The following is a 19327-nucleotide window of genomic DNA, read 5'->3' as shown; positions in this document are numbered from 1 at the left end:
TAGACATTGAGGACTCCAAGGCACGAGTCCCCAATATCCAATCTGATCCATAGAACCCTCCTTGCCACGATCATCTCATTGTCTTGTACACAGGCAGTGAGGCTTGGGCCGATAGAGGTGCATATGCCTCCACTCCTGCCGTGGGCACCGATGGCGTGCTCCTAGTAAGTGTGTGAACTGCTCGAGAGTACCTTCCCTTCCCGCTAGGCCTAGGCGGGAGTGAGCTTGTGCTCCTATAAAAGTAAGATGTCCATTCATCCAACACAAGGGCAAGCTGTAGCTCTTGCTGAACAATCAACTTCCTGGAACCGCGTACTCCACTATAGTGGAGACTATTCACATTCTAGGATGCAAGATGTAAACTCATGGGGAAACCTGTGACTGACTAAACAAACATCTATTCGATGTGGAAGCTGTTGACAAAGAAGAGGGGCTATAAGGCATGCGGATACGCTTCGTTGCCATCCTAGAGAATGAACTCCATTCCCCCATAGTAGCCCTCGGGCGGACCATGGGGGTGATGGATGCGCTTGGTGGTACCACTTAGGCATCTATCAGCCACAAGATGAGAGGCGAGACTTTGTACACTAGTAGAAACAGGCCGCCTGTGCCAGGGGCCACTCAAACACATCCATCCAAGTTCTCCACTGCGGTGGGGCTCAAAAGATAATGCTCAGATATGGGACCTCGGCCCCAATCTAGCACTTAATGTCCATCATGCAACCTAGCCACTGTTGGGATAAAAGTGCCAGTCCACCTTCTCCCATCCATTGGGAGATGTGATCTGCCACGTGGCTCGTCACCTCCTCCTCTATCTGAGTTGACATCGAGTCTCCTGTGTGAGAGGTCTGAAGGAATAAGGCATAGTTTGGTCCATCTGGTGGTGCTAGTAGATGGACCTTGCCGCTCCTTGACTTGCGTACCACGAAGATTCCCACCTCCAGGGGTAGTGGGAACACTCCATGCTCGCAACTCTCAGGTAAGACCACGGCCCACTGCGAAAAAACTATTGTGGTAGCAACTACACCTGTCTCGGGAAAGTGTGACGAGCGGCATGGACAGATGAGCTAGTGGTTGTGTGGGGAGGAGACGGACTAGACTACAGATGAGTGGAGGATGTCAGCGTATGGGACTCCTCACCTCCTGTGGGCGAGAGGGGGAAGGGGGAGGGTCACCTGTGTTGGATGGGAATCAAGGATACTGGTCGGGGGTGACGGTGGAGAGAGGAAGGATCGAAGGATGGTGGAGTGGTCGGAGGCACACGGTGGGTTTGGGGGGGGGGGGGGGCTAAGGACTAGGGTTGGCGGGGGAGCCGTGGGAAGGAGGGGTGAGGGGGTGGGGGATGTGGGCCCTCAAGTGAGGTGGCCTGTGACGCCTCCAAGGGGGGTGGATATGTAGGCATGTGGTCCTACCGGGTGGGACGAGGAGGGGGGGTCGCATGGTGTTCTGCCGTGTGGGTGTTGGGGGGGGGGGGGGGGGGGGGGCCCGGGTGCGCTCGCCCTCTTGCTCCCTGCTGTCGTAGCTGTGTCTAAGGGGCTAGCTGCGGCCCCCCTGCCGTCTCCCTCTCTATCATCTCTAGACCCGTGTAAAGCCATCCGCGTCCACTTGTGGGCTGTCAATGAACCTGCCTTAGCTCCAAAGCACGTGCACTCTGCTGCCAAATGCCCAAAGTCATGGCAACATAGGCACTGCCATGGCTGGCCAGTCACAATAACGTGCTGCCTAAAGGAGTGTGCACCTGCCTCAATCTCTAGAAATTGTGGTATGTTCTTTGTCTCTTTCATTGCCACCCGTACCTTTGGGACTCTTGCGGCTGTCACTACATCTGCAAAAGAGGCGGGAAGGACAGTGCCGAAGAGCCATCCAAAGTTTTCCACAAGCTGGCGATACTGTATCACCAATCCGAGGAAGAGTAGGATAACCGGGTGTCTAAGGAAACTGTTGTGGAGTGCAAATGCCTCCACTGTACCAAGGGACCATATACATAACCCCCTTCGTGGAAGCATAGGGTGAACTGGCCACTAACTCACGGGCTACGCGCGCTGAGGTGAGTCGTACCATGAAGATCCCTTGCCCCATGAGAATCGCCTCCACCATTTGCCCTGTGCCAATGCACAACGTGGAGTGAAGCCAATCTCAAAGCTGAGCCTTGGATGGGGAGCGTCCTACAATCTGACCAAATATCACTGTTCCTTTTTAGCTCCAACTCTGTGGGACGGACTGCTAAGAGTTGTTCCTCAGAGAGCACGACGTGCAAGGTATTTGACTGGGGGGCACTCGCAGAATGCACCAGCGTCTGACCAGAGGTTTCCATTACGCATCCCTTCAGAGAACCTACCAATCACACTGTTGTACTGCTAGAGGAGGGGGTGTTATTGCAAGTGGAGGGAGCAACGAGGGTGGGAGGGAGGTGTGATAGCGAGGACGAGGGGGATCTATTTTCTGATGACGATGGAGGCACTGAGCACCACGGGTGATTACGTCAAGCTGGAGCACGGGTGGGGGGCCTGGAGCTGCAGGGTGAGGCCAGCGGGTGCCTAGGGCGTCAAACTGGCGTCGCGGAGTGTGGTGAGCCTGAATCATCCGCCTGGAGCAGCGCGGGAGAGATACCAGGGCGGGGAGGGGAGGGGGCAATGCAAATGGGGTGCAAGCGGGCGGAGCCACAAGGTGAAAGGGGTGCATGCGGGGGGGGGGAAGACATTTCTTTTTTATGAGCAATTGGAGCTTGGAGAAACATATCTTACATTGCCACATGTCCAAAATGCTATCTGTGCTAGCCAAAGAGAGGGAGGGGACAGCTATAAGATGCTTTTCGTTAGAAAAAGGAAATGTCAACATGCCTTTTGCTCTTCAATCCTTATCCCACGGCAACTTGAGGTGGAGGTGTAGACTGCAAACAATGAGATTTCCCCAAAAAATGGCCATTGTTGATGAGGATGAAACAAAAGGCAGCAATCATTAAATATCTACATTCTTTGACAAAGGCTTCGAGATCACATCTTAGACTAGGCCAGTAGAAACATCTATTCCATGACTCCATAGTACCAAGTATATCATGATGACAAGCGTAAGTTATACTATCTATATATTTCATAACCTTTGTCTTAGATATTCAGTGGTCATTCAGGTAGCAACATTTGGGGCTGAATTTGTCGCCCAAGGAGCACAATTCAAGGCCAATCCAAACCAAGGGGTAAATTGGTTTGAAGGTTTGCTGGTCATTTATGAAAGCAAGAGGCACTTGGGTTAGTGGAGAAGATTAGAGAGTCTTATTTGTACTCCATCCATTTGCAACTCAAGATAAAGAAATACCATGAGAGGCACTAGATTTGGGGCCAACAGGCTGTCCATTGTCCAAGATTAAGTGGTAAATGGCACATTTCAATTTATGTGATTATTTACTTGCTGTAATTGTTGATTAATCAAGTCATTACAACCCTCTTGGAGAAGGAAGGCTGATTGCACAAACCCCTCCTGAAAAAATCAATGAAATCTACAGCATCCCTTCAACATTTGAATGTCTTTCTTTTCAATCCGTAGCCCCAAAACACACAAGGTGGAGACATAGGCTATAAATAGTGAGATTCCCTAAGAAAATGCCATTGTTGATGATGGCAAAACAATAGGCAACATTGATACAATGTCCAAAGTCTTTGACAAAGGCTTCAAGAGCACATCTTAGATTAGACCAATAGAAATATCTCTACCATGACCCTATAGTAGCAAATATACCATGATGACCAGTATAAATTAGACTATCTATTTCTGTCATAACATTTGTCATAGATCTTCTAAGATAAACAAATGGTTGTCATAATAAGGGCATCTGTTTACAATGTTGGATGTCTAGAATGAACACTCACAACATAGCCTTGGATCGCTTAGTAATTAGGTCTGAATGTGCCTAGTGCCATTAAGGGGTCACACAAAATAGGATTCAAGGGCTCATTTGCAGCACATCTTACCAGGCCCATACACAATTAGGTTCACACACTAGGATGGTGTGAGCTGGTGGTATGGGGTGCAGCTATGCCCCAAGCCTAAAACTGGACCGAATTTTAATCCACCTTTTAAAAATGATTTATAACTAAACATTGGATCAAAAGCTTCAAGAAGTTGTTTGAGATTAACATGGGAGAGGAGACATAAGATGCATATTCACAAATGTCCAAGGAACTTATATAACAAAGGCCTTGGGAAACACTCGAGCACTCCTCTATGTGTTGTTTGGGTTGCCCCTACCAAAGCTTGAAAAGGAAGTGTTGCCAAACCCCATCATTCATTGGACGAAATTTACAAGCACACAAAAAACCTCAACAACACTTCAACACTAAGTCAAGGAGACAAGTCTCCAAGAACTACTCATCATTAAGTCTCTACTTCTTTTCCATAGATTTATTGTACCTTTGACATGTCATCTAAGCAATGGCAATAGGATTGATCCCAAAATATGAGAGTGCTGCTTGAATGACCCACACTCTAAAAAATTAGTAAGATGATATCATTTTTGGATTTCACAATCTCGAAAGTTCATAAAGGACTATGCAAAGGTTGCCAAACCATTAACTTACTTGCTTAGGGATATTTGAAGTAAAAACACATGCATGTTGGTCCTATCCTCTAGAATGGTGATCTCAATCAATGTTTCCAAACATTGAAACAGCTGGTTACAGATATGATGTTGTAAACTGTCCATTTGAAGAAACCTTCGAAGGTTTGTACAAATGTGAGTGACTACCTTAGGTGCCACCTTGAGTCAAGAGAGCCCATTTATTGCACGAGAGCATAAGCTCAATGATACCTAGATGGTCTATACGACATAAGAGAAGCGCCTCTTGGCAATCATCCACACACTTAAACTTGGTGTCATCGTTTATATGGTGCCCAATTATTTATTTGGATTGAGTACAACTTGTTGAAATTCCTTTGTGATCAACCCAACCTTCAAGCTATAAGAAACTCTGGCCACAGCCAATGAAGGAGTTCAACTTTCAGATTTACTACCACAAGGGTAACAAATACATGATAAACTCGAGCCTGCAAATCTTAGGGGAATTTGATCATCTCTAAGTTGGCTATTGACAGAGATGGGGGGAATACTTCTCAAGATTGGATTGCTATTCAAAGTAGGAAAAGTAGGTTTGCTTGTTTACAAGGATATCCACACAAGTAAATTTTAGCATACACCAAACTTTGGCAATGGTTAGCAAGTAGTTTTACTGGTTGCACATGAAGACCTTCATAGAAAACTACTATGCCAATCATTTAACTATTTCAAATAGCATTGCACAACATTCTAACATGATTGAGAAGTGATTTAAGTTTAGTATTTCACCAATATACAAACTAAGATAGCTTCATGACATATCTATATTTGTGGAACAGGAATGGTAATAGTCGTCCTTATGGAATACATTTCCAAGTTCCTTGGTTTACAAAATGGAGTCCATGCACAGGGACATGATTTATCTCTGGCTCTTTGGGTGGGTCCAAGGCATTGCATGAGTTGTGCCAGACAGAGACAAGCCATTAGTTGCTAAGATTCTATGAATGAATAGTGAATTAACTAATGTATAAGTTGTGTGCATATTTAATGAATTCAACTTGGGTGAACCAAAATGCTCCATTTCATTTTGTGAATTTGAGCGTTGGCCAAAGTTTCAGGTTGGGACACTTAAATTGAATAAATTAATGGCCAAAAGTTAACTTAGTAAGTATGATGGTTCCCATAGTGTTGATCTTCTTTTAAAGTATATTTGTGAATTCCAAATAATGTATACGGTCATGATAACTATAATGAAAAAGAAAAGATTAAGATTACAACTCTTCATTTGACCAATCTAGGCCACACTTGGTAGCCATGGTTTGGACATATGATCATAGGTCCTAAAGACCCCTCATTTGCTTGTTGAAGGTCCAACTTCTCACTAAGCCCATTTCACACGAGATGCAAGATGGGACAGGCATGAAAGAACAAGACGTTTAGTGGCTAAACAAAGAGATTTTGGGAGTTTCTCTTGACAGTTCATCAAGTTAAGGAAATCAGTAGCTCCAAAAAGCTGATGAATTCTGAGGTAGTTTGCATTTCAAACAGACTACTCTCCATCACCATCATGACTCCAATATCCAGGAACTCATAGACTTTGCTGACACAATGGAGATAGAACACAATGGTGCTACCTCATTCCAAAAGAATGTTGAAGAGAGACCTGCTGATCAAGGGCAATATTGAGGGCCTAAAGGAGGACAGCAGCAGCAGCAGACATGGCATCAATCAAAAGAAGATGAAGGTCTACGAATATTTCAAATGCTCCCTTTTTTCCAAGCCAATCTATACCCTCAAACAAAGAAATATTTTGAAGAAGCACAAAAATGTTACACATGAAAGTGTTTCAAATCTGAGCAAATTTGCCAAGCAGTTAAACAGTGTCCAAATAAACAGGTAAAATAGTCTTTGACGGCAATGCACACATAGCAAGATTTGCCACAAACCAGAGATGATTGCTAACATTATCACTTGGTTCGTTTGGACAGATACACCAGCAAATCACACCAATATCACAGACTGTCTCAGATATGGTCAGCGATCATTTGTACTCTCATAAGTGGATGGGAGACATTGCAAAGGAGGAGGAAAAGCCTTCATAGCTGTTTAAGATACAGGAACTTTCTTCAAGTGGAGACCTTGTTGCAGCCCACCAGATTGGCTTTCTATTCAGCCCATTGTACAAGACATTCCCCTTGAGAATCCCCATCCTTAGGGATTTTCTAGTTGCACCTTTTCATAGACTTGGTTTCTTTCATTGAATCTTGAAGATCTATGTAGTTGGCTTAGCTGCTCAGCTGAGGTGTAATGGACAGAACATTTTTCCTTAATGGAAAAAATGAAGAATGAACAGAAAGAGAGCCGGATAAGAATATGAAAGATCCCTAGAGTGTCATTAAAGTAGTTGTATTTAGGTATTTGAAGTATTGATTATGAAACCCGGACAAGAATGGTATAAGTATATCGATATTAAATCTAAGAGGCCTCTTGGATATTGGAGAAAAGTTAACAAGAACAATCCAATAAAAGAAAAACAGATTCCAACAAATTTTAGAGTAAGGTTAAAGCATGTAGCAGCTTCAATGTTCCATACCTCATAAAGCAGTTCAAGGGCATTCATTTGCACTAGTACATCGTTTGTATTCCTCAATTCTACTGCCAAAACTTCAAGGATGCCTGAAGTCTTAATGGCACAATCAGCCTCTTTTGACTGCCCTAGCAACTGAGCAATCATGGAAAAAATGCGAATCCTGACCTGAAAATAGCCGTCACATTTCAAGTTCATCCACATATTCGAAGAGGAAAACAGAAAAAGATATACACCTCAGCTTGCTTGCATACCAAAAGGTCTTAAACAGAGTTCAAATGCCTGTATCCCTTTCTTAAACTTATAATATTATTCATAAGAGTTCATTTCAGCTTTCAAAAAGCATATGCTCTGCTGCTCTCACTCTATAAAGATATTCTTGCTGTAATGCTTAGTTGATTGCAATTTTTTTATTTGGGCATTTTCTATGTCTCCAAGATGTGCCCTCCATCGCTAGAGATGGGTTGTTGATAGCGAAACAGAGACTAAGGGCTTGATACATGAGGGAGAAAATGAAGAGCTACATGATGCTCTCTAATGATACACTAAAGCCTATCATTAACAAGTTTGCCTTGATGTTGCTGTACAGTCCATACAAGAGGGCACCTTCACAAATCCCTCCATGGCTATGAGGTGAGGTTGTTTTTTTTTAATAAACAAACATTGGAAATGGGCTTAAGAGTATGTTGCATTCACTTTTCTTGATTCTAATCTATGGTAGGATCCCAGTTCCATGGACTTCAGCCTAGGCAGGATTTGGGTCAAATCACACATGACAGGCTGCTCCTGCCACACTACATGCTAGTTTGACCATGCCTGCTTGCCTGCACCTTGCTACTGGCTTCCACCCAGCAACTGCCCACCAGCTCCACCCATCCTCTGCCTTACCAGGATCTGTTTTGCAATGGTCACACACTTACAACCTCTCATCTCTCCTTCCTCGCCTACTGCTCTAGCTCTGCCTGCCCCCTTCTCCACCTCGCTTACTTTTCCCAGTCTTTTGCATGACAGCCCCTGCCCTCCTCTTTCTGCCTGCCTGACATCTCCCACCAGCTTCCTGACAACCTCATATGCCATCATGGCTTCCACTCTCACCATGTTAGCCATGTCTTTTCAAGTAATGGCCACTCCCCTTTCTTCCTCACAAGCAGCAGCACAAGACCAGCAGAGTGCAGAAGATTCAGCAACAGAAGAGATCGACAGCAACAAGGAGAGAAAACTTGACTCATGAGATAGTAACCAGTTCCTCTTCCCTCCTAGGAGACTCTAGTGCAGCACCCACAGTCCACATAGCCGATAATTACCCATTGATCAGGTTTGACCAGGTCTGGATCTCGAAATTACAGAGAGAACGGCAGCCTTGGAGATGCCATCTATGGCGTGCCAGCTGGTCAGTTACAGACCACTAGCACACTTAATGAAAGATAGGATACAAGCAGCTCTCCCAAGCACCTTTGCAAGGGTCACAATAGTAACCCTCCTAGGGAACAGATGCTTTAGAGTCAGCTTCAGTACACCAGAGCAATTCCAAGTGGCAGTTGCCACCAGCCCATTGGATGTCACACAACAATGGCCTTCTTCACCAAGTGGACTAAGGGCAAGGATTACTCCATGCTCGAGGATTGTAAAACTATCACAATTCATTTTCTTGGCCTCGACTACTACATCTTGCCCCACATTGCTCAAATCGGTGGATCTTTTGGGCACATCATCCATAGGGAAAGGACCTTTGCAGGGTCAGTTGCAGAGTGGCACACTCAGCACCATCTATTAGGGTCATGGTCCTGAGTTCTTCACTACACTCTCTTCCTTGGGCCATCCAGAACCCCTCTGTGCATGGGGGATTCATGCTACATTGACCCCCCAGAGCAGTGTTTCACCTACAAGATAGTGGACTACTTGTAACAGATGCGTTAGAGGAGACGTGTTTGAGGCCCGGCAGAGCCACCTTTCAAGATGAGGGGGGACGACCCTTGCCCCATAGGAGTGAGAGAGAATAGTAGAGGAGACAAGCTGCCTAGATGGAGGAGGAGACAAAGACAGACACGCACCAAACAAGTGGTACAACAGCATATAATTGCTGTTACAGTCAAATTGATAAATTCAGAAATTTTGGTAAGAATCGGCATTACATTACTATAATTTGTACTTTTGAGGGCACGCATTACGAGGCAGGTGTGGAACAGCAATGCATTGCTGTTATTCCTTGGTTGGATGCTAAATTGGGTGTAATTGGGCACACTTTGGCATTTGTGTGAATTGGATCAAATTGTAAGACCTCAAAATCGGCATGGGATGTACTTCAACATATGTTTGCAGCATGTAACGAGGCCAAAATATCTTATCTTTGAAGAAAGTTGGCCAATGTGAACATGGATGAGGGTGATAGCATGACAGATCACCTTACTCACATATAGGATTTGCACGAGCAACAGTTCAATGTGGATAAAAGCATTCAAGATGATGAATTGGTAAACATCACACTGAACTCTCTTCTAGAGTCAAATCTTGGTTTCCACACCTCTTTGATGTTGTTTTTGAGGGAAAAGGTGGGGTAGGTGGGTGTTTTGTAGGGGGGGGGGGAGGGGGGAGGGGGTGTTGTGGTGCAACAGCTCCTTACATTTGTGGAGTTGGAAGGTCTCTTGTTGCAAGAGGAATAGACTCGGAAAAATGCTGCATTGCATTCAAGAGATGTGGCTGTGCTTTCCAAGTTCAAAGGCAAAGGAAAAGTCAAGAAAAATGCAAAAAATCAACAAAAGGGTGATTAGCCATCAAATAAGACTGCCGAAAACATAGAAAAGTCTAAAAAGAAGGAGAAATGTCATTATTGCAAGAAGCCAGGTCTTTATATTGAGGAATGCCATAAAAGATTAGCCAAAGAGAAGCAAAAGGACTCAGGTTTGGCCATCCAAGAGACATCAGCCAGCAAATCTACTAATGGTGATACTTCATTCAACTTTGTGGAGGAGGACTATGCACTTCTAGCTTGCAATTATGATTCTTCAATGGTTGATTCAGCATTTAATGTTGTTGAAATGCAACAAACATGATATTTGGACAGTGAAGCTTCAAAGCACATCACTTCTAAGAAGTGTTTGTTTTCCTCTTTGCATTCAGCTCCTATTGGGAAGTATGTTACATGTGCAAACAACAATAGTTATGATGTTTGTGGCATTGGGACAGTCACTATTACTGTTGTAGATGGTTTTGACTTCATCCTTCTAGATGTCTTGTTTGTGCCTAGCATTACAAAAGACTTGTTGTCTATCTATCCTTTCAACAAGCATGGCTTTTAGGTCATCTTTGAGGATAACAAATGCATTGTCAGAAACAGGGATATGCATTATGCACTCAAGCTATCTTCAACCCCCTATATAAGGATTTGTTTTTGTTGGATACCTATGGTGCATAGTCTCATGATGCTTTGGCAATCACTGCTCTATCGCCCGCTATGCAAAATGCAAAGCAATGGCATGCCTGCTATGGACATATGAGTTTTCGGAGTTCGATGACCCCTTCAAAGGTGTCATATGGTAGATGCATTGCCTCTAGTGGAGACTCCACATCCTCATACATGCGAGGGATGTAGTTTGGGCAAGATGCATGAATTTGCCTTCAAAAAGGATGGTGCACTGCGTGCTGTCCGGAACTTTCACTTTGATATTTGTGGTCCCATGGGGATGCAAGCACTTAGAGGTCATCTTTACTTTGTTACATTTAGTGATAACTACTCTTGGTATACATGGGTCTATGGACTGAAAGCAAAATCTGATGTGTTCATGCATTTTAAACATCTTGTTGCAAAGCTTGAGGCTGAAATTGGATTGAAAGTGCAAACACTTGGGACAGATAGAGAGGGCGAGTACATGTCTCAAGCTTTTGAGATATATTTGTTTAATCATGGCATTATGCATCAAGCCATTATTAGAATGACTCCTCAACAAAATGGTATTGCTGAAATGAAGAATCACACTCTTATGGAGATGTCTTGTTGTATGATCAAAAGCAAGCAGTTGCCACATAAATTTTGGTTAGAAAACCTTCAGCATGCAAATCATGTGTTCAATCGTGCACCCACTAAGGCACTAAAAATGATCGCCCCATTTGAAGCTTGGCATGGCAAGAAACCCAAGGTTGACTACTTTCGAGTGTTTGGTTGCATAGCCTATGTACATATTCGAAAAGAGCTTCGGGGTGGAAAGCTTAATGACAAGGCTGTTAAATGCATATTTACTAGCTACAGTTCAGAAAGCAAAGGCTATCGTTTGTATAACCCGCGCAAAAAGAAAGTTTTTGTCAATAGAGATGTCATATTTGCTGAAAATGCTGCATTTTCACATGATCAATTTCAAATGCCAGCCACCCATGACATTGGTGATGCTTTTGAGGGTCTCTTGTCACTTTCTTTGGAGTCCGTACCTACTATAAATGGCCGAACAGACATAATACGGCAAGCTGTGGCTGCACCATATGCGCCTCAACACTAGGGTATTGATGATGGTTTGCCACATGCAGTGGAAGAAGCACTATAGCTTGAAAGGGCTACTATAAAGGCAACAAAAATAGTCCTGAGATGGCTATTACCAACTCCCCAAGAGAGTAAAATGGATGCTCCTCTATCTCAACACACTAGAAGGGCTGCTAGACATGCCACACATGATGCAAAGGGAGCCCATTTGGCTGATTTTATGGAAGTAGATTGTAATGAGCATGTATTTATAAGCTCACTATTGCATGATGATCAGCCCACTTCCTTGGACGAAGTTCAAAAAGATTTACATTGGATGCAGGCCAAGCAAGATGAGTTAGAATCTATTGCCACTAACTCTACATGGGATCTGGTGGATTTACCACTTGGCAAGAAGGCCATTGGCACAAAATGGGTTTTTAAACTCAAACACAAGGCTGATGGTACCATTGACAGGTACAAAGCATGGTTGGTAGCAAAAGGCTATGCACAAAAGAAGGGCATAGATTATAAAGAGATTTTGGCTCCTACATCCCGTATGAGTACAGTGAGATGTGTAATTGCTATGGCTACAAATTATGGTTAGAAGGTACATCAATTGGCCATTAAGACAGCATTCTTAAATGGGGATTTGCATGAGGATGTTTATATGTCACAACCTCTGGGGTTTGTGGTTAAGGGGAAAGAGCACATGGTATGCAAGCTAAACAAAGATCTTTATGGTCTCAAACAGAATCCTCGTGCATGGTACTCTAAAATTGATGTATATTTGGCAAGCAAAGGTTCAAAAACAGTCCAATTGCTCCCACTCTATACATTAAGAATGAAGGGGGGGGAGTTACTGATTATCATTCTTTATGTGAATGGCATGCTGCTCACTGGACCTTCAGAAGCAAAAATTACAGATTTCAAGGCTGAATTAAAACATGCATTTGCTATATCAATATGGCTGTCTACACTATTACTTGGGGATTCAATTCACCCAAAATCAGCATGATATAATCGTGTCACAGTCACAATATGTGGATAAGTTGTTACATAGGTTTAATATGCAAGATTACAAACCTATGTGCACTCCCATGGAGCCAGGCTTAAAACTATCTATGCATGATGGTGAAGAGATGTCAAATGTTGCAATTTACAGCCAGGTTGTTGGCTATCTTATTTATATTTGCAACACACACCCTGACATTCAATATACAGTATCTCAGGTGAGCAAGTATATGCATAGCCCACGGACTATACATTTGCAAGCGGATCTTTAGATACTTGCAAGGTACTCAATCACATGCATTATTATTTCCCGAGGAGCCTTGCAATTATAGGCTTACAGTGATTCAAATTGGGCTGGTGATGCAAACACTAGGCTGTCTACTAGTGGACACTGTTTCTTTCTAGGCTATTCATGCATTTCATGGCTAACCAAGAGATGGCCTTCAGTGGCACGAAATCCTATGTTTCATGCTCATACAATACATATTGAGGTGCATCGCCATTATGTCAGAGAGTTACCATGTAGGAGAGATCAACTTGATATATTTTCCTACATAGGAAAATGTTGTAGATATTTTCACAAAGTCACTACCCCATGAGAAGTTTGAGGCTTTTCGCAAGTCCTTAAACTTGCGACCCTTTGGTGATTGATCGTTCCTATACTTTACCACATTGGCGTTGTAGGGGGGTGTTAGACTTTGTCAATTCTATGGGCAATGCCCAAAGCTTTAGTCTTTAGTTCTTAGTATGAATACAACTAAAGTTAAAAGTTGTGTCACCACTGTTAGAGTAACAAGTTAGAGTCAGTTAACTCTAGTTGAGTTAAAGCTAGGTCTATCTTAGATCTATCTTGTACCTTTCATTCTCATTCCTTCAATTTAGCAAGTACACTCTACTCTTTTGTTTCAATACACTCTCATTGTCTATCTTTTCACTTCTCCATTGCTAATTGTCATTTTTCAATGCCAAAATGTGAGGAGACATGCCCAAAACGCATTTCCCCAGTCAATCATTTCCCCTTCTAGGAGCCACGTGGCGTTTCAAATTGGGGAAATGTTTCTTGCTCACCTATTTTTACCACATGCCCGAAACGGCTTCTTTAAATGTGGCTAACTTAAGTGCTAACATTTGACGTTCTTCATTTTTTGTTTTTAATGTTTCATATAGGCCGTTTTTAATACCATTGTTTCTATCCTTTTAATGTTTAATTTCATTCGTTTATAATGTTATTGTTTTTATTCTTTTAATTTATCATTCTTAATGTTTCACTTTGATTCTTTGAGTTGATAGGGCTTCATGGCATGAACAGTCCAGGGGTGCATGAACTGTTCTAACTACTAGAAGATCATGGCAAATTGCGATCATTTCTCACCAACATGATAACGCTCTAGATCACTCACTATGCCATGTTAGATAGACCCATGTGGGACATTTTAGGATGACCAAGCTCCATCAGCAATTCCACACCATACTTGGAACACATATGAATTGTACCCAACCTGTATACCATTTTGTACCTACTCAATTAGTTTATCATTGCATTAGATGGTAGCTTTACTAGGACCTGGAAAGTTTCCCAAACATTTTGTATGTAACATTTTGGTCTCATAGGCCAACTTGGCCTTTCGTACACGTTAATATAACTTTCTTTCTTTCTTTCTTTCTCTCTCTCGTGAAGAAGCTTAAATTAAATGAAAGTATTTACATTAGGCCTTCCAGCCAGCCATTTAAAAAACCATAAAAGTAAAGCAAACAATAAACCAAGGAGCAACCATGTTAGAAGGACCAAGTCCTCCAAAACCATGGAAGAAATCTGCCATAATAGTAATCCTTGAACACAGGCCACACGGCCATAGATACCCAAGGCTGAATGAAAAAATAACAAAATAATGCATTAGGGTATGCCAAATGTGCCTGATAACTATCCATCTAAGAAATTGCAAGAGGCAGGGATGATTTGACTACATGGATGACAAAGGAGGCTTCTTATCCAAGACCCAAGAATGGACTAGCATCCACTAGCAAGTCACAGAGGTCCACACATGCAAAACAAAGCTCCCAAATATGTCTCGCTACACCGAGTAGGAGAAGAAGAGATAAATTGGTGTCTCAGCACAGGTAGTGCAAAAATCGACATTGTGAGATCTTGTGAGCATGTAGAGCAATGGGAGAGGCCCCCAAATAAGTAGCCTTTTTGTGTGTGTGTGTATGTGTGATCAGCCTTCCTTTCAAGAAGAGGGTGGTAATGACCCAATTAAACATTGATTACAACCAGCATGAAATTCACATAAACTGAAATGAAATTGTTACCAATCAATCTAGGAAATGGACACCAGATTCACCACAAAAATTGATGTCCTCTACGGTATTTCTTTAGTTTGTCTTGAAATTGCTTGGAAATGCACTAAGACTGCTCTCCAATCCCCTTAATTTCTGATGCCCTTGCTGCCCAAGGTGGACAGCAGGTCTTCAATTCAATTTTCCCCTTGATTCTAAAGGGGATTTGCCTCCAATTTGCTGTCACAAGCAGCCAAACTCTCCTCCTCAATAGCTCATGATTGGAAAATCAGCTTCTACCTCTCTTCCCTAGCCCAAAACAGCTTTTCCACTCTTAGAGAGGCAAGTTTTGCCAAGCGGCAGAGCCTTCCTTATCCATTTCCGGCAATTTTCAGCCCAATTAATTCATTTTCAGAACATTAATTCTGAAATTTAATTAATCTTTAAGATTTTTGCTCAAAAAATAATGGTGCTAGCCAATAATTAAATTTGGCTAGACCAATCTATCACCCAAGCTGTCCTGAGCTTTTATTAGCTCCAGAACTAGCATTCATTAATCAATTAATGCCTAGTTCCTAATGCCATCATTGACATTAATGGCTAATAAACTGTCCTAGGCCAACAATTGCCACCAAGTACCACCTAATACATGACCAATACAACTTATTATAACTTTTGAATTTGACACCCACCATTGACTTCTCCAAGTCCTTGGCCTCCGACATTGTGTATTGATTAACTTGGACACCACATGTGCACCTCACAATTGCAAATTTGATTAACAACTTAATCAGATGCTAACCAAAGCATCAAAATTTCACATCCTTATGACAAACCTCCCCCTTGAAATCCTTACAATCATCCTCAATTACACTACAATGTCAAAAAAAAGATATTGTACTAGAATTTCCATAAGGTATCATAGTAAAAACAGTATTGGCCACTACTACTTAACCATGCTACTGCCAAACACTTGCTGATAATTTCCAGCCAGCATAATCAAAACATAAAATTCAAAAAGAATCCAAGACTACTACTAGAAATCTATAGGATGCATCCGTTACTAATGTTTCTTAACTATTCTGGCCAGCAACCATAGTAGAACATAAACTAGGCATAAACCATAGCTGAATCAAACCATAGCTGAATCATCAATGGCATTCACAAAATACATTGTTGTGCATAAAACCAGCTGAATACCACTGAAAATTGATGATGATCCTTTACAAACCAGCACATGGTAAGGAACCCCTGATGATCATAAATTGATCCAAATGTATAGTTTCACAGCTACAGTAAAAACTATATCCAAATTCATATCGACTGCAGTGACTAGTACACAGAATAGTGACCACATGGCAATCATACTATCAGCCATAGTACCTTGGATCATAGTATCCCGAAACACCGTTTCAGCACCGAAACGGACCGGCTGTTTCGGACCAGGTTGGAAATGGGAGACCACCGTTTCAGGATCCTATGGCCCGTTTCGGAGTGGTTAACGAGCGCTGGATCGCAATTCAATTCGTTCTCCTTCCCAACTTGCATGCGTGGCACACTCCAGCAGCTCTTGCCTCCTCCTCTAAGGAACCTCCAACTCCCGCCTCGAGCTCCTGCCTCCTCTTCCTCTTCCACTAAGCTCTTCTTCTTCTCCTTCTCCTCGTCCTTCTTCTTCTTCTTCTTCTTCTTCTTCTGCTTCTTTCTTCTTCTCCTTCTTCTTCTTCTTCTCCTCCTCCTTTAATCCATTACCTAGGTTCTAAAGGCTAATCATATCATGGCGCCGGACCCATATTGGAGACACGTCATTCCAATCAAGCGATATGAGGGCTCCGGCGGATCCAAGAAGTGGCGGTGCAACTATTGTGGATTCGAGAAATCGGGGAGTATAATGCGCGTGAAAGACCACTTGGCATGCGTTCCCAACAAAGACATCAGGCCTTGCGCAAATGTGCCAGCAGAAGTACTAGTAAGTCTCCATCTTTGACGCCGAAAGCATCTGGGTATTGAGCTCAAGGATGAATCAACACCACATCGGGCTAATGAAGCCCAAGTGGGGCAAAGAGAGGCTAGTGGGCCTAGTGGCACTAGCCAAATTGGAGGTGCCAATGGCCCATCAAAAAGAAGTGCAAAAAGGACCCCATTGCCATCTTCTAGTAGTGGTGGGCAAAAGGGCTCCTTGTATAGTACAAGTGTCCATGCAAGACTTCAGAGGCAAGCAATTCTGGAGGCAACTAGGGAACTCACATGCTTATTTATTCAGTATGCTATCCCTTTTGATGTGGCCACTATACATCAATGGAAGAAGACAATCAGGATAGTAAGCCCATAGGGGGTGAGTGGAAAGGCCCATCCGCAAATGCATTACGCACACGGGAGCTTCGAAAGGAGAAAGCATCCATTGAGGCTCAATTGGAGCCCTTGAAGGAGACATGGGTGAAATATGGATGCACAATATTATGTGATGGATAGTCAGATATGTGCCGAAGGAATGTTTACAATGTTTTAGTATCTTCATGTAAAGGTACCATGTTCATTAAGGCCATCGATACCTCTGCCTCAAGTCTTACCATCACACGAGCTTTCATTTCGGAGCACATGCGACAGGTCATCATGGACATAGCAGTCCAAAATGTGGTGCAGGTGGTGACAGATAATGGAAGCAATTGTGTGTCTATGGGACGTAAGCTTGAGGAGGAGTTTCCTAGCATAGTATGGACTCCATGTGCATCCCATTGCCTTGACTTGCATATTAAAGATGTTGATTAAATATCTTGGGTGGATGACATTTTCAAGGCGGTAACAAGCATGGTAAGATTTGTGAAGAGAAGACCATCTGTCACAAGTATGTTTCGAGCCAATAGCACACTTGAGCTATTAAAGCCCTCCACCACTAGATTTGATTATATGTTTATTATATTGGAGAGGTTGATACGGGTCCGTCCAAATTTGATACGGACCATTGCATGCCAGGAATGGCTCACGTGGAGTGAGAGAGAGTCTCCAAAGGCTCTTGCTTTTAGACGCAATATTTTAAATGAGAGTTGGTGGGTTGAGACAGAGACATTGGTGAAAAGTCTCACTCCTATATACACTGTATTGCACATCACTAATATGGAGGGAAGTATTTTGGGGCTTCTATACGAGTATATGGATATATTTGGCGAGGCCTCAATTCGCAACAGCTTTTTGCCCCAAGACAGGTAAGTATTTTTTTAACTTTTACACATGTAACTATTTGATATTAACGACTCCTTGATGATTGATCATTATTTTAACTTCTAAGTTTTTAACATATTTTATCTATAGGGTTAATGAGATTCGTGCAGTGTGGATGCACGATGGGATTGATTCCATAAACTAATCCATGCTGTCGCACATATCTTGTATTCCCTTTGGCGTAGCGAGGAGCAGTACACTAGCGAGGAGTTAGAGGAGGGCTTCATGGAGTACATGAGACGCCTCACAAGGGATGATATAGATATGATTAGAAGAGTAGAGAATGATTTACTAGCATTCCACAATCATTCTCTTCATTTTGGCCAACCCACAGCTAGGCTTCGAGAAACACACCTTCAGCATGTCTCTTGGTAGGAGAAATACAGCAATTGTGCTCCTACTTTGGTATGTGACTGGTGACTTTTATATTTTGAATCTTGATTATCTAATGTATTATGCAACCTAGGTAACAAGTTCTATAATCTATTGCCCACTCAAATGTTGATTTTGTGGCATGCATATTAGCAATTGCCAATTATTTAACCCCAATCTTTTAAATTTGAATAGAAACGCATTGCCGTTCGGGTCCTCTCGCAAGATTATAGTTCAGTGCCTGTTGAGAGAAATTGAAGCACATGGACCCTCTTCCACACCAAAAAGAGAAACAAGCTCATAAATGCCCAGCTGGAGCATTTAGTGTTTTGCCATTGCAATCTCCAGCTTCTAGAGAGGACCGCTCTGTCCCCTGAGCCTTCACAGGTAAATTGGTAATGATCAGTATTATGTATAATTAACTTTTTAAACTTGAGTCCTTGACACTTGACATTGCTAATTTGCTTAGATAGTTCACCTTTACAGCTCCATGCTCTATGAGGAGCTATCGGCATCAGTGCATGAGACTCGTGCACAGAGGAGAGTTAGAGTGAGGGCCACATGTGGTCGTGCATCACAGACAAAGTCAGAGTCAATGTCAGAGGATGAGACTAAGGCTACTTCATCAACTTCTCGATCACGGTCCTCGGAGTCGGACGAGGAGATGGTGCACAGATCCTCAAAGTCCAGATGAGTCGTGAGTCATGACTCATGATATACATGAGTCAGATTAGCATTGCAGAGTCCAGACTAGAGTTGCTAGTTGTTCATTGATGTTGATACGTATAGTCTCACTGGACTTTAGAGTTTTGACAGATTATTCACATGACATAGTTACTATCATTGTATCTTGATCCCACTTATTATG

At 42.8% G+C, this 19327-nt stretch overlaps 1 protein-coding gene across 1 annotated transcript in view; it reads right to left on the bottom strand.

Annotated features, from left to right (window-relative positions):
• Positions 1 to 19327, bottom strand: part of LOC148038214 (ARM repeat superfamily protein) — a 125678-nt gene that overhangs the window by 55188 nt on the left and 51163 nt on the right. Inside the window, exon 8 of the mRNA XM_087670041.1 lies at positions 7140 to 7301. Coding sequence (XP_087526167.1) covers positions 7140 to 7301 — 162 coding nt within the window. The remainder of the gene's footprint in view (positions 1 to 7139; positions 7302 to 19327) is intronic.

This window comes from Lygodium microphyllum, chromosome 3 (genome assembly GCF_053477565.2).
Source record: "Lygodium microphyllum isolate KBCC chromosome 3, Lygodium_microphyllum_v1.1.10, whole genome shotgun sequence".
NCBI lineage: Eukaryota > Viridiplantae > Streptophyta > Polypodiopsida > Schizaeales > Lygodiaceae > Lygodium > Lygodium microphyllum.
This window is presented reverse-complemented; position numbering and strand designations above follow the sequence as displayed.